Source organism: Ceraceosorus guamensis (assembly GCF_003144195.1).
Source record: "Ceraceosorus guamensis strain MCA 4658 unplaced genomic scaffold IE81scaffold_18, whole genome shotgun sequence".
In the NCBI taxonomy this organism is placed as follows: Eukaryota; Fungi; Basidiomycota; class Exobasidiomycetes; order Ceraceosorales; family Ceraceosoraceae; genus Ceraceosorus; species Ceraceosorus guamensis.
In genome coordinates, this window is record NW_020290013.1 from 180899 (window position 1) to 206844 (window position 25946).

At 56.1% G+C, this 25946-nt stretch overlaps 8 protein-coding genes across 8 annotated transcripts; 4 read left to right on the plus strand and 4 right to left on the minus strand.

Moving 5' to 3' along the window:
- Positions 1-797: 797 nt before the first annotated feature.
- Positions 798-3261, plus strand: IE81DRAFT_365650 (hypothetical protein; the record flags this gene model as incomplete). Its single annotated transcript, XM_025516944.1, has 4 exons — positions 798-1120; positions 1187-1671; positions 1750-2328; positions 2430-3261. The coding sequence occupies exons 1-4, from the start codon at positions 839-841 to the stop codon at positions 3259-3261; spliced, it is 2178 nt and encodes a 725-aa protein (XP_025370765.1). The 5' UTR covers positions 798-838.
- Positions 3262-4338: 1077 nt separating this feature from the next.
- Positions 4339-8015, plus strand: IE81DRAFT_322264 (DUF747-domain-containing protein). The gene is made up of 4 exons (XM_025513578.1): positions 4339-6122; positions 6194-7428; positions 7507-7648; positions 7732-8015. Exons 1-4 carry the CDS (start codon positions 4530-4532, stop codon positions 7933-7935), a joined length of 3174 nt encoding a protein of 1057 aa, XP_025370766.1. The 5' UTR covers positions 4339-4529; the 3' UTR covers positions 7936-8015.
- Positions 8016-8305: 290 nt separating this feature from the next.
- IE81DRAFT_72299 (hypothetical protein) lies at positions 8306-9083 on the minus strand. Its single transcript, XM_025517571.1, has one exon. It carries the CDS (start codon positions 8822-8824, stop codon positions 8360-8362), a length of 465 nt encoding a protein of 154 aa, XP_025370767.1. The 5' UTR covers positions 8825-9083; the 3' UTR covers positions 8306-8359.
- Positions 9084-10539: 1456 nt separating this feature from the next.
- On the plus strand, positions 10540-11892 carry IE81DRAFT_288497 (glycoside hydrolase; the record flags this gene model as incomplete). The annotated part of the gene is made up of 2 exons (XM_025511765.1): positions 10540-11026; positions 11093-11892. The coding sequence occupies 2 exons, from the start codon at positions 10540-10542 to the stop codon at positions 11890-11892; spliced, it is 1287 nt and encodes a 428-aa protein (XP_025370768.1).
- A 613-nt stretch (positions 11893-12505) lies between these two features.
- IE81DRAFT_72294 (hypothetical protein) lies at positions 12506-15379 on the minus strand. Its single transcript, XM_025517570.1, has 2 exons — positions 13360-15379; positions 12506-13288 (listed from the first exon to the last, which is right to left on the minus strand). The coding sequence occupies exons 1-2, from the start codon at positions 15268-15270 to the stop codon at positions 12590-12592; spliced, it is 2610 nt and encodes an 869-aa protein (XP_025370769.1). The 5' UTR covers positions 15271-15379; the 3' UTR covers positions 12506-12589.
- Positions 15380-15488: 109 nt separating this feature from the next.
- On the plus strand, positions 15489-17084 carry IE81DRAFT_329388 (hypothetical protein; the record flags this gene model as incomplete). The annotated part of the gene is made up of 6 exons (XM_025515146.1): positions 15489-16151; positions 16295-16361; positions 16489-16634; positions 16666-16765; positions 16822-16885; positions 16934-17084. 6 exons carry the CDS (start codon positions 15489-15491, stop codon positions 17082-17084), a joined length of 1191 nt encoding a protein of 396 aa, XP_025370770.1.
- Positions 17085-18800: 1716 nt separating this feature from the next.
- On the minus strand, positions 18801-22162 carry IE81DRAFT_322268 (hypothetical protein). The gene is made up of 6 exons (XM_025513579.1): positions 21076-22162; positions 21039-21042; positions 20263-20909; positions 19631-20173; positions 19452-19548; positions 18801-19367 (listed from the first exon to the last, which is right to left on the minus strand). Exons 1-6 carry the CDS (start codon positions 21892-21894, stop codon positions 19249-19251), a joined length of 2229 nt encoding a protein of 742 aa, XP_025370771.1. The 5' UTR covers positions 21895-22162; the 3' UTR covers positions 18801-19248.
- A 709-nt stretch (positions 22163-22871) lies between these two features.
- On the minus strand, positions 22872-24700 carry IE81DRAFT_288420 (PARP-domain-containing protein; the record flags this gene model as incomplete). Its single annotated transcript, XM_025511761.1, has 6 exons — positions 22872-23052; positions 23132-23296; positions 23370-23461; positions 23535-24179; positions 24250-24566; positions 24631-24700. The coding sequence occupies 6 exons, from the start codon at positions 24698-24700 to the stop codon at positions 22872-22874; spliced, it is 1470 nt and encodes a 489-aa protein (XP_025370772.1).
- Positions 24701-25946: the final 1246 nt, after the last annotated feature.

The window sequence follows — 25946 nt, forward strand, 5'->3', positions numbered from 1 at the left end:
CAGTCGTGGTCGCACGCAACTGATTGCTCATCGATGTGTTGATTATTCAAGCTCCACGACGTCGGCTAGACCATCATGGTGGAAATGTGTCCCACATCCACCGTCATGGTGCGGACAAACAGTCTAGCGAGATGCGAATGAAATCTCAAATTGGCGTAGCGCTGGCAGGAGGTTTCAATTATTCTCGCTCCCACGATGCGTCGCTCGACGCGTCGTGCCAACGTGGCAGCATCTGATCGCTCGCCACATTGCCACCCAGACGTTGGGCCAAGAGGGCTGATCTTGGCTACAAAGATCTGCTTCACTTTTCAGCCTGGTACATGAGGCTGACAGAGATTTTGGCGGGGGCTTGCTCGTCCTCACTTTTACATTTCGCAATAAAGAGTCAGAAGTATTGTTCTGACACTCACACGTCTGTCCAGATCGAGCTGCAGCGAATCCGCTTCGCCAGCAGCAGTTTCTGAAAAGCTTACCTGCATTCGCGTATAACACCGTAAGCAAGGCGTGGCCGGAAATAGGGAGTACTGCTTGTTCATCCCAAACGCCGTTCCTATCGCTGTCCGTTCTCCGTGTACCACCCCTTGAGGGGCCCCCTTTTCACTGTAGCATAACCACGGGTCGCGCCACAAGCGGGCTGAGCGACGCTGTTCATCTCGTCAGGAGCATGCCACGCAAGAAGTCGATCGAGCCTACGGTAAACAGATCGTGTTTACGCTGTAGGCAGAAAAAGCTGCGATGCGATGGTTCCTTCCCCTGCGAGAGTTGCATCCGCAAAGGCGCCGCAGAACACTGCGCTGCACCGCTCAGAAAGGTCAGGGCCAAGAAAGTCGACCAAGCGATGGCGTATGCTAGACTCAACAACCTTCAGAGCCACCAGCAGCATTACTTCTCTACCATCGCTCTCGACAACCGCGGCTCGTCGAACGCCATCAACGGCTTCAATCCACCTGCGTCTTCGACCTTTCAACGGAAACCTAACCATTACTCATTCCCTCGTGAGCACGATGTCGCCGGAAGGTGGCCTTTGCATCTGGATGCCCAGGCAAGAGTCTATCGACTGGCAGCCTACCGTAGACTCTTGCGATCGAGAGCTCATTGCGAGACCGTCTTTGCCGAATTTGTGAGTGTGTAGCCCTAGCACCTCCCCATCTTACCTCGAGCTGATGTATATGTCGTCCCTCTATAGGAGAGGACTCTGCTGTCAGTCATGCACGATGCGATAGACATGAATCTGCTCCGAAATACAGCGGATCTTCTCTACAAGTTTCCCACCGAGACTGCACAAGCTTCTGATGTCATCGACGGGAAGGTGGAGCACATCGCGCTGCTCCTTGCTTGCGTCCGCCTATGCTCCGACTCTCATCCGTCAAATGATCGCGTCGATCCTCGCGAATCTCAAGATCTCCTCTTCTTGGCAGAAGAAGCCGTCGATGTGCACAATGCTGGTCAAGTCAAAAGTTTGGCGGGTCTGCAAGCAGGTATGCTTCTTCTGATGATTTACGAAAGCCAAAAACGCTATCGTGACGGACAGTGGGACAGGCTTTGGGAAGGCTTGATCGGCGCGTGTGTCGAAATGCGTCTTCATGACCTTGCCGGTCATGCAATGTCTCGCGATGATCCTCAATTCACACACTTCACATCGCGGCAAGAGGAATTTGCGGTCAGAATATGGTGAGTGTGCCCATTTTGTGCAAACGCAGATTGGGCTGTAGTCGAGACTAACGGGCGATGATGGTGCTGTGATTACAGGTGGTGGTTTGTCTGTCGCGACTGGTTAACGACGTGCTCACTGAACCAAGCTGGGTTCAAGACTCGTCTTCCCAGCGACATCGATCAGGACGCGCTCGACCACCCAAGGGTGCTCCAGCTTCCGGCATCCTTACACTACACCCGGGTCGCGTACTCTCTCCGACTCATCGACCTCGCCTTCCTCAACTATGAATGGGTTAGGGCACTCAAAGACGCTTCAACGCCCTCTTCCTCCGATTTGCAGCCAGCAGCTAGACAACGACTGCTCCACCGAGTCCCTCCAATTCTTCAGCAACTCCACCAGCTGTACTTTCGCCCCGACCTCTCCATGCGATTGAAGCAGGAGAACAATCATGACAACAAGTCCGCACTCAACGCGGCCGTGATACTTCGCGACCGCTGGTTGCTCTGCCATCAGGCTATGAGTACTCTTGGCAGCATGTACTTGTCCGAACGAGCATCTTGGGGTGCTCAGGGGGATTTGACAAGCGTTGCTGCCAGCCTCGTGTCTACTGCTCTCAACTTGGTGGAGAATAATGAGTCAGAGATGGTCCGACACCTGCAAGGCGCGCCTATCAAGTGAGTGAAACGCACAAGGGCTCTCCAAGCCTGATCAGCGACGAGGAATTGCCAGTAAGAAAATCATCAGCTCACCTGAGCGTCCACGTCACCCCTTACAGCATTGGACGCTGGCACCGAGTGCTCGAGGCATGCTACGTCGTCTTGCAAGCTGTGCGCTTAGAGGGCAAGCTTTCGCGCAGCAGTACGACAGCTCCGCTGCACCGGGTATGGTGCGAGAAGGTGTCGCGCGCTTTGAAGCCCCTCCAAGCCTCTCACCAAGGTGCCTGGGCTGCCGCTGCGATCACGACTCGCATTCTCAGTGGGGAGAGCTGGGATGCGGCACTACAATCCGCCAGTCGACAAGTTGGCCATGGAAGTCAGTCCTCGCTGCGCTCGTTGCTTCAGCTTGGCGGCAGAGCTGGATGTATGGACACGCGCAAGCTTCTGGAGCAGCAGTGTGATGTGACTGCTGGCTATATCGCTGCAGCGCCTCGCTTGAACACCGATTCTGATGCGCATTCGCAGTCCACGGCTCCTCTTGCAAGCTCCGGGGGCGGCTCAATTAGTGTATCGTCCACTCATGAGCTCGGAAGCCTTCACTACCAGCCTTTCTCACTCGCTCTAGGGTCTTCTACGAGACCAGCGCCAGCGACGATGACCCTCAATTCCACTTCTCTGGCACCCTCATCGAATTATGCTAATCGGGCGCCTTCTCTCTTTCTCGAACCATCGGAGTGGTGGGGCTCCACTGATCCGAGTGGTAGCAGCGGCGGATCATGCTCGAGCGACTATCAGGCGTATGGAGACAATGCAGCCGAAAATTGGGCAACGGTGCCGGTCGCTGGGCCGGCGGTCCCATTCAACGAGCTGCAGAGGCGTAACGCCTCTTACTTACCTCACGTCAGCATGCTGGAGCTGGAGAACGACTTCATGCCTTTTCGAGGTTCTTAGGTTCACCGTCATTCCTCTCGATCATCTCAAGCTCTGGCACCACCAGAAAAGACGCTGCTAATGAGCGTCCACATTCGTCCCGTTCGCTCGCCGATTTGGCTGGCCGCTGCCCTTTGCATCGCATTTCTTCAATCACCTCTTGCTGCCTGATCCAAGGTTTTCCTTCTTTCCTGTCATCATCTGCCCTCCGCCTCTTTGACCACTGACACTAGTCGTCACAAAATCGCAAGCTTGCTCTTTCTTGTCCGGACCCTCTCGTCGCTTCCTTGCATGTCGTCTTCTTCCTACCTCGCGATACCACAGTCATGAGTCTTCTTTTTGCACCTCGTACGCAGCCTTACTCCTCTCTCTTTCTACTTGCACGCCTCACGCACAGCAAAGCAATACCTATTTGTTCATTCACTGCAGGATCGTCACCACTCCTGACACTGATAACCATTTTCATCAAGATGACGAAGATGAGCTTGACAGTCTTGAGTGCGAAGGTGAAGCTAGCCGGCCCTGCCAAATCAAGAATTGTGATAACATGGCAAAAGCTCGATCAATGTCGTGCATGGCGTATAAGCTCGAGCACTTCTTTTGGCTGTCAGCATGCGGAAGTCCAAAGTCAAGTATGAAAGAAAGCACAGTAATAATTCACAGCTGAGTACAAAAAGAAGAAAAGTCAAAAAGAGAAAAAAAAGTGCATCTGTGCTGTCGTACTTTGCGTGGGCTTGCTTCAATGGCGCGGGGCGTGAGAGTTTCAACTGACCTGGGGAGCCCCTTGTGCTTCGTGTGACGCGCATCGCGGCGCAACCTGTTATCTGCGCAGAGGGGTGAAAGAGGAAGATGGCAGCGTTACCAACGTGACTACAATTCTGTGACCCTGCGGAATCGAACCCATACCGCGCGATCCAGCAAGTCGACAATATCCGCGCATGTGCACCGATTCCACGCAAATGTACGCAACAGCGCCTCACCACTGAGGCAGAAAGCACGTTCGTAACTCGAACACATGTCCGTTGCGCAATATAAATGCTTTCTTAAAATCGAGAACCGTTGCATCAACGGCCGCGCGATCAGAGTCCACTTTGCAACCGGAAACAGTAGTCACGAGTGGAGCTCGAATCTCCGTAAGCTCTTGCTTTTTCATCAGCACCTCCACACATCCAGTATGGCGAGCTAGTCGTCAACCTGGACTACAACCACCACCCGTCTGAGCGTGTGCTCGGCGATCTAGCAACCCCACAGGACATGCATATTACCGGGCTTGTCCACCCACCTACCTCATGGTTCCCGTGCCAGTGACCCCTCCACACACACCGAAGCGATGGATGGACGAGCCAGACAATGGCACGGAAGTGGTGGCATCTGCTGATCGATCAGACGAGAATGCCAGCCCGCTATCGAACTGGCAGACCGAGCAAGGAAAGCCGCCTCATAGGTACTCACAGGCACCAGTGCGGGACGCTCATGGTGGACAAATTCTGGACACGGATGCGGAGCCAAGACACGCATCCACTTCGAGTCAGCGGTTGATGGATTCAGATGATTTGAAACCGGAGGAGTACCTATCGGATGGAGAATTAGACGCGGGCGAGCAAGATGGGGACGAGCTGTGGGAAGACGAAATTAGCTCTTCATCTGGCTCAGAGTTCGAAGAGGATGAAAGCATCACGACCAGAGGTGCAACACCAGCAAGGGACGGCACGCTTGAGGAGGGCACATCTCCGAGAGAGCAGAATGCACAGACAAGCAAAGCGCAAAGCTACAGGAATGCTCTGCAGCAATACAAGCAGAGTCGGAGAGCCCTCATGCTGAGCAACACAGAGCCTACCAGCTCTGCGCACAGCAGTGAGCCCTCCTTGCCTTTGCAGCATCTCGGCGACGTTGATGAGCGTGCCGCTGGGCGCCAGTATGAGCCTACGCACGAGGCAGGGAGGCGCGTTGCACATGATGACGCACAACTTCGCTCAATCACGCCCCTGGGCACCAAGGCGTCCTTCAAGAAGGATTTGCAATTGCCCAGCGACCCCTTCTCAAGACTGTCTGAGGCTGTGGACGACGCGACTCCAGTCCAGCGGGCACACGACATCCGCTTCGACAAGCTGACCCTTCCTCGCATTGCGAAACCCGCCTCACCTTCGGGTCTAGCCGACTCTCATCGCGAATCAAATATCGAGAGTGGGTCGAATCGAGCTGACACTCTTGGGGAAGCACATGTACGCAGTGCGCCCAGAGGAGGAGGTGGCGATGTCCGCGAGGCTACACTTCGTGCGAGCTCTAACGATACGCTCGATCAGAGCCAGGCCCAAGATCCTCGCGGATCGGGAGGCACAAGCAAAGCAGATATACACTCGCGCGCTCACAGCAGGGAACACCCTGTATCTGCAGCAAACCACTTGCCAGGGTCACCACCAGCATCACATGCCAGTGCGGCATCTGAGCATTTGCAAGAGAGGAATCAGCCTCGAGCCGGATCGTTCTCCCAGCAGGAAGGCGCAGTCACGCCCCGCACGCACTCGCCCCCCTCCGCGTATCACTCAGACGAGTCGATTGTGTCGGATACCTCACGCCTCGATGCTGAAGCTGTTCACTGGGAGGCGCCACGCCGCGATGACGTCAAGCATCTAATCGTGGAGCCGAACACTCCTCTCGCAGCCAGGCGCGCTTCTCCCATCGAGGTCTCGACTCCTCGCCCATCATCGCACTCGCAGTCAGAGGCTGCTCTGAATACACTGCCACTTGTGGGCTCTCAGTCTTCCCTGAGTTTGTGGGATTACCTTCGAGAAGAGATCGTTGCCACGGACTTCGACTCCACACAGGAAATGAAGTGGGAGCGCGTAACGAATTTCATTGCGATCCCCTTCTGGATGGAAAAGGTGAGTGATCTTTGGTAGATGCCCGCTGCGATCTCACGACTCACTGTGGAGGACTCCATCACCACTACAAGATCATGGTCTTTGGCATCGCTGTCTGCCTCGACTCTTTCCTCTACACCTTCACGATCCTACCTCTCAGATTCGGTGTGGCACTGTACGTCTGGACGGCGAACCTGATGAGGTGGTGCTTGGGCGGCGAACGCCGATACCTCCACTCGTCGCACAAGTGCGACCTTCTCAAGGCGGCTCTGATCGTGCTCTCTTGCTACATCCTCTCGCGAGTGACAGACGCAAGCAAGATGTACCACAGTGTCCGAGGGCAAGATTTCGTCAAGCTCAGCGTCATTTTCAACGTGCTGGAAATTGCGGATCGCCTCTGCTGCTCATTCGGACAAGATTTGCTCGACAGTCTATTCTCCCGAGCGACTTTGGCGCGACGGAAGGACGGCAGGCAACCCTATCTTCGACCGACTGGCTTCTTTCTGCTATCTCTTGCGTACATCCTGGCGCACACTTTCGTGTTATTCTATCAGCTCGTCACTCTCAATGTTGCGATCATGAGCTACGACAATGCTCTGCTTACACTGTTGATATCCAACCAGTTCGTCGAAATCAAGGGAAGCGTCTTCAAGAAGTTCGAGAAGGAGAATTTGTTCCAGCTCACTTGCGCTGACATTGTTGAGCGCTTTCAACTTGGGTTGATGCTGTCCGCCATTGCACTGCGCAACCTGATTGAGATATCAGGCATCAGCGCCAGCATCGAGGGAGGAACAGGGCCACTGCCGACGAGTTTCACAGTGTTTCCAAGCCTGAACATGCTGGAAACCATCATCGTGCCGGTCGCAATCGTTCTCGCATCGGAGTGCATAGTCGACTGGCTTAAGCACGCGTTTATCACAAAATTCAACCACATCAGACCAGCAGTCTACGGACGCTTCATGGACGTCCTTTGCAGAGACCTCGTCGCTGGACCTGGCTCAGCCCAAGGATCGCGCAAGCACAATTTTGTCGATCAAAGTCCCATCGTATCCCGTCGACTGGGATTCGCAGCGCTGCCCTTGGCATGCCTTTTGATCCGCATCACCAGCCAAATTCTCGGCATGTTGCGGGACACGAGTCATTTCGACGAGTGCGCCGCTCCGCATGCATCTCAGAGCGGTTTCAAGCTCGTCTACGGAATTGGCTTGGCGAGAGGAGCTGCGAGGATGTTGGGTGCGCATGATCCTGAAGGCGCTGCCAACGAGATCGCGGCGACCATCGCAAGGAGCGCAGCTTGGGCTCTAACGGTCGTCATCGGTTGGGTTTTGTGAGTGTCAAGCGCCGCGACTTTGCGGAGCTTGACGAGCACGCTGATTTTGGATGGTCGTGTTCGCTCCCCCATCAGTTTGGTGGGACTGAAGCTTCTGCTCGGGCTCAACCTCGTCAGCTACGCATCTCATCGCTACGCTACTATGCAGCAGCGAGAGCAAGAGGAAGAGCTGAATGCCAGGGACAGAGCACCGATCGGCGTTGATCGTGAAGAGAGGGTGAGTGCCCAGAGCTGCCTTCTTGAGCATTTAGCAAGAACTGTGAACAGCTGTGCACTGACACTGGAATGCCGAAATCTCAGCTGCACGACGCAAAGATTGCGCAGCTTGTTGATCGAGCGGAAGACGATGCGGGGAGCGTTGGGATGCGAGGTCAAGTAGCTCCTGCAAGAGGAAAAGTGGAGAGCGGCGGCGGCGGCGGCGGCGGTAGCAGCAGCAAATCTAGCAAGGGTCCTTCTCTAATGGACGTTTCGCGTTATTCGATGATCAAAAGCAGGATCTGGTAGATGTCATCGTACGAAGCATATGCAAACGTGAATCATGAGCGATGCTCTGCTTGCATTGTAATATTATTCGATTTGGTCAGTCCATACGACATAGCAGCACGATGCAAAGGATCATCCTGAAGTGTGGTTCTGTGCCGCTCTATACCTGCCTTTCTTATGCGTGGCTTTTGCCCCTGGCGCCAACTCCATTGTGGCTACCAAATGTCAAAGAACGCTGGCTGGAACCAGTTCTCTGAACAAGGCTTAGCTGTGGCGATTGTCGTGCCGATCAAACCACTTTGACTCAATGAGTCGAGAGCTCGTTGGCTATACAGACGTTGCTGCTTTCTGGCGCGTGGATGTGCTTGACGCTGTTTATGGCGGAGCACGTGACTCGCCACCTTGAAGCCATGAAGGAGCGCGATGGCTGCATGTGCCTTAGGATTCAAAATTCAAGATTCAAGATTCGTTTGGACGGTTGTATAAGCACGCTCGACACTCCTGACTCTCCACTCAGCGATCTTGTGCTCCTCTCAGAGCATCCAGTCGGTTTCAACTCTTGACTCTTGAGCTGTCCTCTTCGTCGATGGGGTGATCGCATCGCAACTATCAGAGCTATTCGAGCGCGTGCTGAAAGCCGTTCCGTTTCAGGGCAGTCAAGATCGATGAGCATGCAGCAGACTTCGAATATACGCAAGTATATCAGCACGTACAGCATATCGTCATGAGTGCGCGGTAAACAGCACAGGGATCGCCTCCTTGCTTGGCTCGTGCGGCGGCCCCGACACGGCTCTGAGCAGCAGCACGAAGCCAGCGATCGACTCGACTGCAGACACGAGAGCTCGACGTGAACATTTGCAGCCTCATCGGCCATCCCACCTCTCGCGGCTCGGAGCAAGATATGTTCCATCTTGCCATGGCGAGTCCCGTCGATTGGCAACTAGTTGATGCTGGGATGGCCAAGCAAGCACTCTTACGCGTGACTCGCGGCCAGTTCGGCGTCTGCGTGCGGGCGAGGAGCGAGCAGTCGAAGCGTTGCCATGATCTCGTAGTCCCGAGTGGATCGCCGGCGTCCGCACATCAAAGTCACTAGTTCAGCATCATCATCTTTCTGCCTGAAGAGCAGGAGGGGAAAGGCACTCGCACAGCCAGCAGGAGTCGATACCCGAGCTGATGCGAATGGACACCTAGCCAGCCAGGAACTCCAGTCAATTGTGATTAATTGCCTTCTCTGAAGTCAAGAGTCAAGGACAGGACGTAGCGAGCGAAGGCACGCGCATGCGCCTCCCCGATGCATATATGCGCTAGAACGTGCATGGGGATTTCTGCCTCGGAACACACTCGCGACTCACGCCTCGAGCCGCTGCTGAGCGTGCCTGTTGGGTGCTTTGACCCCTGCAGCAGCAGCAGCATATTCGCGATTGGTGCATGTGCAGCTGCTCTGAGCGGGGGTTCGTGTGCTCCACGTTCGCCGGTACTCACGACTCGCGCACATCGACTCGTGAGCGCTACACTGCGACTCGCTCTGGGAGATCGTGCACGAACATGCTCGCGCTAGACACCTCCTGTCTGGAACGTCAGCCCAAAAGCCATCCGCTCGCTGCTCCCGCCCAACGCTCCTCGACGGTCAGGAGGGTGGTAGAAGTGTGGATGGGTGCTGCAACGCTCGACAGCACTTGGCCGCTGCCCGTGTTTTGATGCACCGCACCGGCACGCGGGTCAGGCAGCCAGCCACTCGCTCCAAGGCGCTTGCAAGCGGACCCGCTCTAACGGCGTTCGATCTCCGACAATCTTTTGTGTACTGTACAACCTTCTTTCTTGCTGCTCCCGTCTTGGCCCGCGTGCAAATTGGATTGTCGGTCAATGCAGCGGTGCGAGCAGCAGACGACGATGATGGACATCAAGCAGCGGATCCTCGGCTGGCTTGACAGTCACGATGCTCAACCGAGCTAGCTGCGTGCTCGTCGTCAGCCCCTTGGTGGACTACATAGCTGCTGTGCCTAACAAACACCCAGCAGCAGTGCTTGCACCAGAGCCACTCAGTCCTGCATCGGGCGGCTCCCCATGCCCGCTGCTCTCGGCCCCCCGCTCAAAGGCTGACTCGAGAGCGAAAGCGCATTTGCACAAAGACTACATATACAAGCAGGTTCCTGCATTTTTTCGACCTTTTCCCCGCAATTCCCCTTCAACCTTGTGGCTTCTTACTCCCTCCTCCTCTTGCTACTCCTCACTCTCTCTCCCAGTCACGCTGTACGGCAAGCTTTGCCTGGACCCGTCTCTCCTGCTCACAGTCGCGGACGCTTACCGCACACACTCCCTCATCTTCTCACATTCTTTTGACTTTGACCTCGACCTCGTCTCCGATTCTGCTCCTCAAGACGACTTGACAATTCTTACTGCGCACGCCATTGCGATTTTGCAGCACCACCCCTGCTTACCGTCACCATGCGCCTCTCGTCGGCTTTTGTCGGCCTCGCTGCAGCGATTCTGGCCAGCACCAGCATCGCAAGCGAGGTATCCCATGATCAGCTCGTCTCGCACGCTCTTCGATCCAGGAGACATCACGATGCCCGCCTGACCGAAGCGGATGTGGTCGAGCGAGCCGATGCGGATGAGATCGCCATCATGCCCATCGCTCGCGAGGTGGACAACACGGCCCTCAGCCAGAACCTTACCTCTCGCGCTCCTGCTTTCCGTTTCAACTACGGCGGACCAAGTCAAGGAGCAGATCTGATTCGAGGTGTCTCCTTGGGCGGCTGGCTCGTTTTGGAACCTTTCATCACCCCTTCTCTATTCGACAGCACCGGCCCTTCCAACAACGGTATCATTGACGAATGGACACTGTGGTCGCGTCTAGGCAAGTCGGCCGGCGCCAGATTACTCCAACCTCATCTCAACTCTTTCTACACTCGACAAGACTTGGTGGACATCAAGAATGCGGGATTCAATTGGATCAGAATTCCCATTGGGTTCTGGGCTTTCGATGTGCAGGGTGCAGAGCCTTACCTCCAGCTGAACCAGTACGACTTGCTGAAGCAAGCGGCGGGCTGGGCAGCCGACATTGGCCTCAAGGTCATGGTCGACGTTCACGGTCTGCCCGGAAGCCAGAACGGTAAGTGTAGGAGGTCGTGTGGCGAAGAGTGCTCCATCTGACTCCTTTGACGTTGCACCTGATCAGGCTTCAACCACAGTGGCCGCCAAGGCAAAGCGCGCTGGTCGAACGGCACCAAGAATGTAGAGCGCTCCCTGGCCATCATCTCGACTTTGTCGAACGAGTTCAGCAAGGACCGGTACGCTTCCAGCGTCGTCTCCATCGAGCTCGTCAACGAGCCAGTCAATGTGGATGACGGTGTTCTCAAAAAGTATTATCGGGATGGATACAAGATCGTTCGGGACAAGGGCAACCTCGTCGTCACGCTCGGTGATGGTTTCAAAGGCGGAGACTACTGGAACGGTTTCCTCTCTTCATCCGACAATGGGGCGTCGGGAGTCTCGCTGGATCTTCACATTTACACCGTCTTCGACAACACTTCCATCCGGCGAAAAGCGCAAGCTAGGCAAGACTACTACTGCTCCCTCGGATCCAAGTATGAGCAGCTGAACAAGGACAAGTGGCTAGTCGTCGGAGAGTTTTCGCCCGCTTTCACAGATTGCGCAAAGTACCTCAACGGAAGAGGTGTGGGGTCGAGGTACGACGGCAGCTATCCCAATTCCTCCAAGTATGGCGATTGCGGACCCAAGCGAGGTCCCGCTTCCGGCTTCTCGGCTGGCTACAAGGCTCTGCTCGCTCGCTTCTGGCAAACGCAGGTGGATGCGTACAGCAGAGGTTCGGGATACATGGCTTGGACTTGGAAGACGGAGGACGGCACGGCCGAAGAGTGGAGCGTCAAAAAGGGCATTCAGTACGGCTGGGTGAGTTTTGAGCGTGCGCTTATGGGCCGCGGGCCCCCGTCCTTGTGCCCTGAGACGAGGACATGAAAAGAGATGCAAGAGTTGACAGCCCCAATCCCTTGTCCCTGCCGCACCTCAGATTCCCCGCAACGTCGCCACTGGCCGCGTCACCGACTTCAGGTGCTGAGCCGACGACATCATCCTCCGTCAGTCACCCTCTTGTTCCTTGGTTTTTTCCCGCTCTTTGCAATCTTGAATGTACTTGCTTGGCGCTCCGCTTTGCACCTTCACCGAACGATACCCGAGCGCATCACCTTTTTGTTGCTTGCCGTCCCCCTCTTTTTTGCGTCTCTTGCCTGCGCTGCTGCTGCTGCTGCTTCGTTCTTCGCGCAAGGCAACCCGTCACACACTTCCGCCAACGCTCCTCATTCCCCGCGATCGCTCGCATGTACCTGGCCCGACTCATCAATCGCACGCACAGCAGCAATCGTGAACAGCATGCTCTCGCATGCTTCAGACGACGTGAGACGGAAGCACACTGGATTGAATTGAGAGCAGCGCATGGAGAATTTACGAAGGGCAGTGGGTGTTCATACGAGCGCACACGTCGAGGGTGAATGAGATTGGGGGAGAATCGTCTTGTAATGTGGTAAGCTGTTGTTGTTGGTGCATCGCAGGCCGGCAGCAGCTGCAATCCGAGCGATTGCAAGAGAGGTCGAGGCGGGAGAGGAGAAAAGGGGTGCGAGGGGAAAAGATAGCGCACTACGTAGCGAGCGCTTCGGCCTCAATTCTTTAGAAAGCGATACCTGACTCGATCTGCCGCGATGAGAAAGATGGGCGGTTCGGCAGGTTGAGCGCTAGGCTGCGCATCGGGCTTGATCTGTTCGCCTACAGACTTCGCAAATCCTCCATCCTGCATGCCGACGGGCAAGACGGTATATCCGAGCGGCCCGCAATCGCACTCGGCGCAAAGCAGGTATTTCACCTTGACCGTCAGGTTCGAAGACCCTCCTCTACCCTGCGCTCCATCTCCATCTGCTCGATTCCTCCCTTCAGCCGCCGCTGCTGCTGCAGCTGCAGCAGCAGCCTCCGACTTTTCCTTTTCCTCTTGAGCAAGCCTCTTTTTCTCCGTCGTGTTCCAGAACAGAGAATTCTTTCGCTTTGCCAGAGGCTTGCGGGCAGACTTGCCGCTTCCCTCTTCGTCGATGGGAGACATGCCTCCGGATGAAGGATTGGGCGAAGTGGGCAGGTCGGGAACGACCCACGCCGCGTCTTTTGAGAAGCCGATATTCTCGAAAGAGAGGGGAGACACGAGGGTCCAAAAGCCCCGCACAGGGGTGCGCGTCACGCCCAAGCCGCTCTGCTCGCCGAACGAGGGGACTGCAGAACGAATTCTGGAAAGGGCGGATTGGGGAGGCGGAGGCGGTTGAGGCGCTGAAGGAGGCGCTGGCGAATTGGGAAGCGAGAGGTTCGCCGACGACAACTATGATAAGGAAGCGCAACATGGTGAGCAAGCACGCATCAACGAGCTTCCGCCTCGCAAAGCGAACTCACCGGACCCATTTCGGCGATTTCCCACTCCGCGACATTCTTTTTGATGAGCTTGCATCCGCATTCCTCTCTGGGACAATAGAGCTCCGCTATGTTCGTATTCCTTTCCCGATTGACCAATCTGGCTTCCAGAGCGTGGAAGGCATCTTCGACCGCAGTCTTGGCCGCCAGCGCCTGGCCAAGCACGGACGAATAGGCCATTCCAGGGTTGCGCGGACCTGATGTGGACGGACTCAGGGTCTGAGAGCGGAGCGCAGCGACGAGCTGCTCCTGCGTCATGCCTTGGGGCAGACCAGTCTTGCCGCCTTGCGAGCTCGGCGGCGGCTGCGCACTGGACGGGGTTGTCGCAGGGGCCTCGGCAGCAATCGGCGAAGCAGCTTGCGCCGCAGAAAAGGTCGTCTCGCCGAGTACCGAAGCGGCACCTGGGCTATCGACAATGCCTTTCACGTCCGTCACGATGCTTGCCCCTTTGTTGGCCGGTGGTGTTCGCGGGGGAGACTTGCGAGCGTTGGAATCAGAAGAGGATCCCGACGTCGAGGTGGCGAGACTTGTCGACGCTGCCTGCTTCTTGTCGCCCTCAGCAGTGGCAGCTGCTGCAGCTACACTCCCGTCGCCTGCAGAGGCCGTCTCCTCCGCCTCTTCTGCAATCGCCTTTGGCTTGCTTCCATCTTTCGGAAAGAGGTATCTCCGCATCTCGAACCAGCTCCCACTGCCCCACTGTACGTGACTCACTCCCAGGAGTTTGAAGGCGCACTTTTCGTAGAAAGGGATAAGCTCCTCGTGAGCTAGCAAAGCTACGCATTCGTAGCCTCGTTGAGGTCCTCTCGACTTTGCGTCCCCAATTTGCAGCTCAGCCCTCTGCAGTCGCTTGACCAGCTCTTCGATCGTCATCTTGGCCAGACCCCGGCCTCTGAATGAAGGCAAGACGCATACAGAATGAAGGCAGACCAGCCATGCATCCTCATCCGTGCTGTGCACCGACATGCTGCGAAGGGTGAGAGCGGCGGCTGCTGTGCCGCAAGTATAGGCAAGGAGTTGTCTAGGCGGCGTCGCGGAGATGCTTAGAGGTCCAGCAATCTTGGGCGGCGGCGTGGGCAAGAAGGCTCCGAGGAACAAGTGACCGGCATTCTTTTGCCTGTACTTGAGTTTGTCCAAGCTCGCAGCATCTTCTCCAAATCCTTCCTTTTCCATGCGATAAGCTTGAGCGATCTCAGTCGGTCTCACCCAATCAAAGAACATGCCCGGCGGTTTGCCTTTGGCCGCGGCTGCGTCTTTCGTCCTGGGACTGCCTTGCTCTGGATTCGCGCTCTTGCCATTGCGACTGGCGTCGCTACCAGCGGAAGTGCTTGCAGCACCGCCCGCATCCGAGAGGGCTCCAGCGCTGAGACTGCCACCTTCTGTGCTGCTGGTTGACATGGTGCGCGACAGACCGCCGCGGGGCGAAGGGACCTTGGCTCGAGTGGACATCTTTAGAGAAGCTCCCTTTGTATCGAAGCTGCTTGTTGCGCTGGCCCCTGCTGCAGAAGTGGATGGCCGCCTGCTTTGAGATCTGCTGCCCGAAGCTTGAGAAGCTGTAGCCTCCGAGTCGGATGGACCGGATGGAGGAGTCGTAGAGTTTGATTGGCTGCCGCTGCTGTCGATGGCGGAGTGCGGACGTTGCCTGCGCGCGCTGCTCGATGAAGCGGGTCTGGATTTCGAGCTGGGCGTTCGGGAATGGCGGCTGTGATGACCACTGCTGCTGCTCCCGCCTGCAGGGGTGAATGATGAGCCGATGCCGTTGCTAGCTGCTCCACCCAGAGCGCTGGTAGAGTTGGAGAGCGATGAAGAGCCGGTGGCGGTGCTGTTGCGGAGAGGTGGCGCGCCTTGTCGAGATAGGGAGCGCGATGGTGGAGGAAAGAAGGTGAGGGGATTCATGACTGAGGCAGGAGTGTGGGAATCCTGTAGCCTAGCAGAGGCGCTTTACAGCTGCCAACGCGCGACGTTTCCCAACCTTTGCCGCGCAAGCGGGTTGGTTGGTGTGAATGTGTGTCTGTTTCCGGTCTCACACTATCGGAAGCTGCTGTATGGCGTGTAGGCCACAAAGTGGGTAGCACTCCGATCTGGATGTGCTGCTGCTGCTGTATAGCGCGACGATGGTCCCGCCGCAGGGATTGCTGCCGCGTTCTACGCGCGATGATAGCGAGCCACGGCGCGCGTCGGCTGCTGCCGCGACGAACGGTATATGTTCAAGCAGCAGCTATAGCTATAGCAAGCCGCATATGCAGCCAGCAGCAGCGGGCAGAGAGGAGCAGCCAAGCAAGCAAGCGAGCGAGCAATCCAATTGCACACCCGCACACCCGCACATCCGCGCCGCACACGGCAGGAGCAGGCGGCAGCAGCTGCACGGACTGCACTGCACGCACGCGCGCGATGCTCTCTCTAGCTGCTGCGTGTGTCGTGCGCTCCTTTTGCGGCGGGCAGCAGCACCAGCAGCACGCAAAGTCACGAATCTCTCGATCACGCGCTGCACCCAACCCGAAAGCTTTGCGCGAAAACGTGCTCAGGGGGGAGTGCGGGTCACGCTGCTACACCTGATGCTCGTTGGTCTTGGCGAATGGAAGGACGGGCGGTCGGCGTGCGCTGCTGCTGCTGCTGCTGCTGCTGCTGCTCGAGACTTAAGTCGAGATAGCAAAGACGATCGCGCGCGCGTCTTTCGGCTCGTAATCTCAGCTCTCGAGCCTCGAGGCAATCGTGAATGCAAGGGAGCGAGCGGTAGAGTCAAATGTGTGGTGGAAGTTGAAAGTAATGGCGCCAAGGTGAGGGAAAGCGCGAGAGGATGAGATGGGTTTGCGGACCGGATTTGTTGACTCTTTGAATGACGAAGGGGGAAATCAAAAGGTGAGATGGGTTTCGAGACAAGTGGATCTGCCTTATGAGGATGTGGGTTTCGTGAGCAAAGAGGGGACGAGAGAAGGGCGGGCTAATCGCAGTAAAGATCACCGAGGCACAAGCAGCGCATGGGATATGTATGTGCGGTGTACCGGTCGGTACACGCCTTGAGCTTTGAGTCACGAGCGTGAGCCAAGGCACGACGCGAATAAGCGTCACTCACAGCACTTGTGACTCACACTCAAGATGACTGACTGATCTCAGTGGGAGCGACTCTTCAGACTGCCCCCCCCCCCCGTGTCAGCACGCGAGCGGTTCACGAGGACCATCACCTCATCGTTGCATCATGGAATGCTGCCCAGATTGCTGCGACGGCGGCTTATCCTCGGCATCACATTCATCTGATCAGTGTAAGTGATTGTGGAGCACCGCACCGCGCAGACAACAGCAGCAGCAGCAACAAGGGTAGAGGGCGCCGCGCAAGCTAGGTTCGAGCAGCCCCTTGCGCGCCACGCAGCAGCAGCAGCAGCAGCAGGAGCAGGTACCGCGGTCGGTACACAGCATATGCACCGATTGCAAATGTGTCGTATCAAGCAGCGCCGATAGCGCCGTTGCTGCTGGTTTATCAGTCGATCGCGTTTGCGGTGTTGTGTGCTGTTGTGTGTGTGTGTGTGTGATATGTCTGTGCTCGCGCGCGCGTCTCATTCAGTGATTTTGACGCTTACCGCCGAGCAGCATGTATGTATGCAGCTTTATTTCGGTGCATGAGCGAGCCGATGCAGCAGCAATCTCTCCAGAGCAGCGTACGGCATCCGATCACTACTGAAGCGCTCGAGATTGAGACTGAGCTCAGTCGATGAAGGTCGTGTGCGTAGCTAAAATGCGACTCACTGCAACAGACTCGGTCGCATCTCGCGCAGCCAATACATCATGAAGCGCGACACTCGTGACTTTGACTGGACCGTTGCTTGAGTGGAGTGCCTTGTTGATTCACATTCAATTCAAATTCAAATCGCACACATCATGGCTGATCTCAATCGCGTCCCTGTGCTGGCAGTCACGATTCGTCATTCAAGATTCACATTCAAGATTGAGTCTTGCCCCGCACTGGCGTGGTTGAATTGCGTCATTCGTCTGCGCGCTCGATGAAGCGCGCTGCGCCAATCCAGAATCGAAGAAAGACCGAGCGAAGCCCATGCTGGCCGCTCGCCTGCGCTACGATGACTGCGCGCGCCCGTGTCTCTATATAGCCATGCAAACACTTTACGAACGGCAATTTCATCCGATGCCAGTTGTATGCTCCTCTGCTCTCCCCCTTTGATCCATGGATTCACGTTTGAATCACGAATGCTGGTGCGGTGTGTGTGTGCTGTGTGTATCACGAAGACAGAGATTGCCGAAATGACCGGCCGTCACGCGTACGTACGCGAGTCACGATGAGTCGATCATTAATTCTGATCAGGCACTCACACAGACTGTGCGCACGATGTGGCCAAGCATAAGCGTATGCAGGCACGCACGCACGCACGCATGCAAGCAAGCATGCAGGCACGATCGCGATCGAGATCTCTCATTCGTGACCCCTCGGCATTCACATTCGTGATTCATCACCACTGTGACTGCTGCTGCTCCTGCTGCTGCTACCAGCAGCAGGCTCACAATCGAAGCTCACCGGTGCACCGATGCTCGCACATCCATGCAACAGGAGAAAGTTGCACCGAATTGCCAAAAGGTGGGGGCTGCATGCCGCATGGCTCAATAAATGGACTCGCGCATCTCATATAGTGCTCGGCTGGCTGCTCGCGTATGGTGTTGACACTCATAATCAAACTTGCCCTCGCAAAGTCAAGAGTGTTTGGTGCATGGGGCCCCACTCCAACTGGCGCGACGAACGGCTTTCCCGCATCTCTCCAACGGAACCGCTCCATCATCCCAAATTCCATGCATGAGCGGACTCTCTGACAGCCTCCCCAAAGAATGCGTTTGGGGCGCATTGTAGAGTGATTTGGCGAACAACATCTCCGCTTGTTGCCAACAGCACCCTCAACAGCATGGGGCGGGCTGCACGCTTGCCTCAAGAGCAAGTCGTCACGTCAAATGCGCACCCGGCCAGCGTTTTTGTGATCTTGATTTGAACTTGTTTTCCATTTTGCCCTTTGCCCACATACCTTGGGCTAAAGCATTCTAAGGCGTACATGCGCCACCAAACACCCTCCCCCCCCGCTCGCCAAGATTTCGTTGGTTGGTCTGAAGCGAAAGCGATCGAGGCGATGGATGCGGGGCCGCACGGATGATCTCCGATTGCGCCCTCGGCAGCTGGGCGGGGCAGACAAATGGAAGATTCCGCGCTGTACGATTCGGTAAATTTTGAGCGGCCCTCTCATCGCTAAATTAGAGCATCGTTGTCAGCACGATCAAGAGCTAGCGTCCGGTCCAGGATCGTGCGCACGTCGGGGGTCAAGAGCAACAGCCACAACAGTGTGCTTGGCGTTCTCGGCCAAGTGGGGGAATTGGGAGGGATAAGTGGAGCCTCATGTCTCGCCTACAAGCGTGTTTGGATTGAGCTTATGATTGGACAGAACCTATGAGATGAATGTGGCACCTACGCCCACGTCAAGCCTCTCGGCCATGCTACCCGCACTTGTAGCTTCCTCCTCGCCTTGGCGCACTCGCCGCTTGAGGAGCAGCCCACCATTGTCTCTCTCGAGGACACGCGCGACAGTATGACGATGACGACCTTGCGCCTCGCGAGGCGCGAGTAATTGGATGATCAGATAGCATCGCTAAAATGATTAATGCGCGGCGACGAAGGTCTTGCTGACTCGCATGTGTGCTTTACATTGTTCGCTGCGAGGGGAGTGGAGCAGAATGGAGGGCAGGGATGGGAAAGGGTGGAATCTTGCGATCTGTTTGTTTTGCGGCATCGCACAAGCCAGTGACTCTGGCATTTGATGCTTGCCTAATTGCTCTCGCCTCTGGGACTGCGTCGCGATCCACACTATCTTGAGCGAAGTCTAATGCTCCTTAGAGCAGTAACGCAGCGCCTGCAACAAAGAGCAGAGCCAACCCCGCCCCTCTGATTGCTGCAGGCTCAAGCACCGCAGCTGCGTCCGATCTGTCCGTCGAGGCCGAGTCACCAGCAGCTACACGAGGCAAGAGATATGGAGCATACACGTCAGCAAAGCGGGCCATCGAGCGAGCCTCAAGTCTCTCTTGAGCGCACGCACCGGCATTAGTACCATTTCCACCTGTGCTTGGAGGAGCTTGTCTCAGCGCTCCTTGCGAGGTGATGAACCCCGGTGTACCGACTGGCGGGGAATAGAACTGCCCACGGTATCCTCAAAGCGAAGTCAGCTTTTGCAGTGGCGACATCAAAAGAATCACGCGAATGCGTAGTGCAACTCACGTCGGCAGGAACAGTGTCGTTGGATACTCCATCCCAGCAGTATTGATCAAAGCAAGACTGGCAGACTTGAGGTCTCGCAGTGCCTGATCGCTCAAAGCCTCGTTCCAAGGCAGCGCAAGCCAAGCAAGTGGACCACTTGATGCTGCCCGAATTGGCCAATCCGCCCAAAGTAGCCGTCTCGACAGAATTGTCCAGCAGTGCTTGGACCTCGTTGTCAGAGTACGACAGCTTAAAGGTGGACGAGTTGGCTAGAGCCGAATAAGGGTAAGATGGCAGATAAATGATCAGAGGAGAGATGGTGTTGTTTCCAGCCGTGTCGACGTTGATCAGCGAGCTCCTGTTGCACCCAAAGAAGGTCGGTCGGGTGTTGAGGCCGCGGTTGACAAACGTGGCTTGCGTCGGAATCATGGGGAATGAGACGTCGCTGAAGGCTGGATTGCCCGATGCGCGCAGGAATGTCTCGCGGATTGCCGTTCCGTTCGGCCAGTCAGAGACGTCAGCAGAGGAATCAATGCCCACGACGAGATCCAGATTACGGGCGGGCTGCCGAGAAGATATTGTTCGTGAGATGTCAGCTCGAGAGCGCCAGAGCGGAGCCACGCAATCAGACACTGTGCTGCGCTGCGACCCACCTGAATCAAAGGCCAGAAAGGGATGTTGGCGCCATCCTCGCCTCCATCCACCAGGGTAATGTTGCTCTGCGAAGCGACTTGGCGATTCTCGAGACCACCGAAGGGGTTCGGAACGACCGAGACGTCGTTTCTTTGATCAGACACTGCACCAGCAACCGCTTCGATGGCATCTCTGATGATGGAGCTGTCAGAGCTATTGTTGGAAGTGATCAGCATAGAGTAGAGGCTATTGAACAGGGTTGAGGAAGTGCCCACGACCCAGCCGAAATTGTCGAACCCGACCGTGCATCTGCCCAAAAAGGCTGTGCTCTCTCCATTCTGCATCGCTGTGCCGAGAATGTCGATTGGGATGAACGCGTCGATGTGCGAATCCCAAGACCCAGCTTCGTACGGGTTGAACTCGAACACTTGCGTCTCGTTTGAACGGAGCACGAGCTGGCCCGGCTCGCGCTCGTCGGCAATGACTACAGGGAACGGCATGCGAGCATCTGTGAAGGAGCTCGTGTTGCGAATGTCGCCATAAGTGGTGCCTTGACCTTGGTCGACGTATTTGGTGTCGTTGACCAAGTGGTACGACAAAGCGCGGCCCCAGTAGTCGGTAATTGATGTCGGATAGCCCTCGCCTCGCTTCCTTGCGACATCGGTCACTGACAAAGAGGCGACGAAGGACAGGTGTGTTAGTGAATCGAACCAATCGCAGCGTGCATGCTATTTTGTGCACGCACCGATCTGTTGTTGCAGAGGTGCACGATGGTGACGAGTGTCAGCAGTGACGCAGATGCATGCTCACCACGCCGCTCTGCTAAAACTCACATCAGTGTAGTAAGACAGCTTGCCGTCGTCTGGAACGACGAGATCCTTCTCGAGATCCCAGATGCCGTCCTTGAGCTGCTGCGACGTGGGCCAGTCATTGATAGCATACCCACCGACGGCCCAAGACCCGCCGCTCAGTCCTGCAACGTAGTCCGCCAGTTGCAGGAAGCCGCCAACGCCGCGATCGTTTGCGGTCTGATTGCGCGAGTCGAAGCCGGCCAGAACGCCAGAGCCGACAATCATAGCCCTGTATCCTCCACCAGAGAGAGCGATGCCTACTTTCGGCAGCCTATCCTGCGCTGAAGTGTAATTGGCCACACCTCCGGGGATCCCATTCGCGCCATCGAGATCTGGACCTGCGCCAGTGCTGGAAAGCCACTGCTGCCACGCTTGCTGGCTGTTGCTGCGCTTGCGGTTGATGTAGTCCTGCTCTCCAGAACCGAGTGCGTTGCTGTTGGCATACCTGACCTGACCAATACCCCCTCCAGGCTGGGTCGCTCCCGATGCTGCAGGACAAGAGACGCTATCCGGACCATAGCTGCCCGAGGGGTTTGCTCGTCTCGTCAAAGTTCCAGCTCGCGCTGCGCTCCTTTGCAGGTGAGCGGCTCCGGCATTTCCAAGCTCGCGCAATGTCAGGGGTGCGCCGAGTGCCTCTGCATCCCGCGCGGTGAGAATCGTTTGCACTAAAGCATCTCGTTCGACAGGGCTGAGCGATGCGAGCTGGGATCGTTCAGCCGGCGTAAGCTCGAGGATGGGGGCGGCAAAGGCGCACGCAGCGAGCGTAGCCGCCGCAAGGAAGGAAGAAGCTCCGATTCGCATCCTGAGGCGTCCTCAAAATCGCAAGTCCGTGTTCGGTGGATGCAAAGGGTGAGGATCGGTGATGATGTCGTCGATCTCAGAATAGGCTGCGGACGAAAGGGGAGGTGCTTACGTATAAGTTCTGTTCAGGAAAGGGGAGGGCGTCAAGCAAGCGAGGGGAGGTCTGTGGTGTTGAGCTCGAGACCTTTTCAATCCGCGCTCATGCCGGAGAAGTTCAGGGTGCTCCTCAAGAAGTTGTTCGGGACAGTGTATCCGGACAGCACTCGGCTTGGCTGCCGGAAGGGAAGAACTGCATACATGCCGTTCCGGCGATTCGACGGGACAACATGGATGGATGATCTCCAATCGCGAATGTGGATCTCGATCATCGCGCAGCACCGCGTGTGGAGGCAGCAGAAGAGGAGGCGCGGTTGCATAGAGGCGGTGCAGGAGCGGCTTGCAGCGCTTGGCTTTTGCATCCATGTTCGTGGTTGTAACATCAGCAGCAGGTGCGTCATGCTGGCTCATCCTTCACATACATGCTTCAGATGATGCGAACACCGTCGCTGCATGTAAGGCTAGGCTGCTCGAGGCTTGACGAGTACTTCAAATGGCGCATTATGGTAGCTGAGCTGCACGAGCGCAAATGTCCAAGAGCGAAAGCTATGGCGAAAGTTCTCAACAGCCTCACTCGCTCTCACACAGTCGTCAGTCTGGAAAAGCTAGGTCTTCGTAATCGCATTGGCCTTGAACAGTCTCAGGTACAGCCACATATTAGTTCCCTTCGCCTTTTCATTTGCAGTCTTGATGAGCGTCAATATCCTAGGCACATTCAGCGCGAACTGCTCGAGTGTCTCAAGAGGACGCGGACCTGCAAGGGACCTCATGTCATTTCGCAATCTCGACGGACGTGCCAGGTGTCTGAACTTGAGGACATAGCCGGGAAAAGTTGGGCGGAGTATCCTCAAAGGTGCTCTTTGGAGTTGTCTATGCTCACACTAGTTGAACTTGATGCGGAACAGGTATCGGAACTTGACCTGTTCCACATTGTACACAATGTACTCGTTGTACATCAGAGAGCGATCGGTATCAGAATCGTCCTTGAGACCGCCGACTGGCATGAGCACGCCTTTCAAGTCTTTTGTCAGGCCTAGCTTGGCGCAATCCTTCCACGATGCCCTGCAAAATTTTCCGAATGATCTCGTCAAAATTTGGGCGATCTAATGACGGGCGGCTTGGGACCTCGCAGGACACTCACGGGATGTGTTGGCCCATACCCAGAGTGGAGTGGGCCTTTGCTTCCTTCACTTTCTCGTCCGCATTGTAGTCAGCATGACGGAGCATCAATAATTTGCCCAACTCCGCTTCGCAGAGTACAAGCAAGCCGGTGTCCTCGCTCAAATGTGGATACGTGTATCCAGCACTGCCACCAGGGGATGAATGGTAAATTAGGGCTCCCTTGCCAGCCTGGTCTACCAAGCGCAAAGCTCAATCACCTTTTGGACATTGAGTCGGCAAGGTATATGCCTTTGCCGAACATATAGCCGGATACCGGAGCTTCTGGTGGTGCAATGCGCAATCCTTGGCTCTGCAAAGGCCGATCAGACGTCGTCAGCGCGCTGCTGCATCAAGATCTGCCGCTGGATCAGCACCAAACCCACCAGGATGCCAGGCCAATTGCTGCAACGTGACCCGTGCCACAGTAACTTCTTGCTTCCAATGTTGCCCAAAGGATTGGCGCGATCATCGGCTCTGTCCACCACGAAGATGTCTTCAACCTGGTATCTCAGGTGCTGATGGGTCTGCCCGTGCGTATGAAGCGCGTAATCCTGCAGAATGCTGAACTCTTTGCTGTCGTGCTCGAGCACTTCCAACTTGTTCAATTTGAGACCTTCGATGCGAGCATCCAGCGGGTTGACATCCCCAGCTGTAGTAGACTTCATCAGCTTCGCACCCGCTTCCATTTCGCCCAGCGTGGCAAGCACGTCAAGCTCATTCTTGACCATTTCCATGTTGTTGATGACCGGAGGACGCGTGTTGCGTGGAAAGATGTGCGGTATGAGCGAAAGGTACTCGTTGGAAAGTGATTGCAATTGAGCTTGCGCCCCTCCGCCCGGCTGTTCCAGCGCATCTGAGATCGAAGAGAGCACGCCTAGGGCGCGCTTTAGCGTTGTGCCCCCAATCCTACCGAGAGGTTGCTTGGTTGCATCGTACTTGAGCTCAGCGAGAGTGCGATCTATGATGCTTTGATTGAACATCAGGCGTGCTAGAGACTGCACGGACGGAGACAGCTTGCTGGGGAAGGCCTCTGCACGAGCCTACGTGTGTGTGCGCCTGTAAGCAGCTGACAAGCCGTTTGCGTATCGCAGCACTTACCTTTTTGGTGGGCGAGGCGGTAGGTGCCCGGCTTGGTCCGGCAGCTTCCTCCTGCTCATCTGCACCTTCCGTGTCGTCGTGGCCAAAGTCCACATCGAGCCAAGTATACTTCCCTGGCTTGGAAGGCGCCGTCGCTCGAGCCTCCCAGGGAAAGCTAGTCTTTGACTTGAATCTGCTCTTGAATTCCGAGATTGCGTGTGTTTCGTTCGAGACATCGATGGTCTTTTGCTGACCAGGCTCGCCGACGCGACCCCAGCGAGTGAAGACTACAGGTTCGCCTTTGCCATCATCAGGCACTAGAATCTGAAGAAAGTATGCTGAGAGACACCAGTGAAGCCTTCAATCAGCGTGCTTCCAGCCTGCTATCTTGCTGGGACTGACCTTTTGACGCGTTCTTGCCCGCATCCACCTGGTTCAATGTGGCTGAGTAGACTGCAAGAACAATTGGCATAGCAGTTGCTTCAGATCGGGAGTCGAGCGGTAGGTTGATCAGATGCAAAGTCACTCACTTTCGCCGTCGCGTGCGAGCACATGAAAGGTGTCCTTGAGACCACAATAAATGTCGACGGGAGCAGCACCCTTCCTGACTATGAAGGGCGAGGCAAGCAGTAGGAAGGCGATCAAAAGCACGTCTGAAGGCAGGCTTGTCGTTGCTGTACTGACCAACTGTTGTTGGCTTGGATGGCTCGGGCGTGCGCAGCGTTCGAGTGCGCTTCGTAGGAGAAGCGGAGCGTTGTGAACGCGTTGACTTCTTCTTGTCTTCGTCGTCCGCATCATCGTCATCGTCATCACCTTTGCAGACGCCGAGATCTCAGCTTGTAAGTATATCAAGCAGCATGCAGGCCCTCGAGATGCATACCATTTGCAGGGGCGGATCGCTTGCGGCCTTTCGCGGCAGTGTCCGAAGCATCTCTGGTCAATTGGTTTTGCCCGTTGTCGTCCCATTCGTATTTCGCGATGTCTTGCTTTTTGCCCAGTCTCTAAAGGCACAGGGAAGCGCATGAGCATAAGCGCAATGGCGTAGTCTATAGTTGCGCTCACGTTGGAGTCGATGATCCATTCTAGCGCAAGCACTGGCAGCTTTGCTCCACGGGCCTGGATGGCTTTGACTCCGCTATTAGCAGTCAGCAAGTGAGGTGAAAATGCTGAGTCTGTGCGCATACATGCGAGTCAGGCACGACGACTAGACAAGGTGCACTTACTCGACTTCATATGCGGAGCAAACAAGGTGGCTCGTCTTTTTGGTGATGCTCACGCTGGTCGCTCCGCCAGCGGAAGAGATGAGGTCTGCAATCTCGTTGCGAGGCCTTCCAAGCTATGGAGCGAAGACAAGCGAGTACATGTTGGGTCAGACGAACGACAGCTTTCCTGTGCAAATCGACCAAGAACGCACATTACCAGAGAGGCAAATGATGCAACCTTCGAGGGGCAGGCCGGCACTGACTTGTGCTGCAGCCTGCTTCTTGGGTGCCATGCTGGATACGCCCAAGGACCGAGCGGCGAATGGTCACGCTACGCTTGGATCAAGGGACAAGTGCTAGGCTAGGCAAGGTTGTGAATGGAAGGGTAGCTAGAAGGCGCAGCTGGAAGGTGCCGCGGCAGATTCTGCCCTTATGTACCTTTCGGAACGATCGATAGCACACGTTGAGGTCGAGTAGTGGAAGGGAAAGCACAAAGGCATGCGCACACGAGGCGGT

Excerpts from the sequence above, each read along its gene's own strand:
- IE81DRAFT_322264 (XM_025513578.1), top strand. The coding sequence starts at position 4,530 with ATGGTTCCCGTGCCAGTGACCCCTCCACACACACCGAAGCGATGGATG. Across the intron at positions 6,123-6,193 it reads TCCCCTTCTGGATGGAAAAG|ATCATGGTCTTTGGCATCGC; the intron begins GTGAGTGATCTT and ends CACCACTACAAG. Across the intron at positions 7,429-7,506 it reads GTCGTCATCGGTTGGGTTTT|TTTGGTGGGACTGAAGCTTC; the intron begins GTGAGTGTCAAG and ends CTCCCCCATCAG.
- IE81DRAFT_72299 (XM_025517571.1), bottom strand. The coding sequence starts at position 8,824 with ATGGAACATATCTTGCTCCGAGCCGCGAGAGGTGGGATGGCCGATGAG.
- IE81DRAFT_322268 (XM_025513579.1), bottom strand. The coding sequence starts at position 21,894 with ATGCGAATCGGAGCTTCTTCCTTCCTTGCGGCGGCTACGCTCGCTGCG. Across the intron at positions 19,549-19,630 it reads ACGACACTGTTCCTGCCGAC|TTCTATTCCCCGCCAGTCGG; the intron begins GTGAGTTGCACT and ends TACCGTGGGCAG. Across the intron at positions 19,368-19,451 it reads TGGAAATGGTACTAATGCCG|CTGCTGGTGACTCGGCCTCG; the intron begins GTGCGTGCGCTC and ends TGCCTCGTGTAG.
- IE81DRAFT_72294 (XM_025517570.1), bottom strand. The coding sequence starts at position 15,270 with ATGAATCCCCTCACCTTCTTTCCTCCACCATCGCGCTCCCTATCTCGA. Across the intron at positions 13,289-13,359 it reads AAATCGCCGAAATGGGTCCG|TTGTCGTCGGCGAACCTCTC; the intron begins GTGAGTTCGCTT and ends TCCTTATCATAG.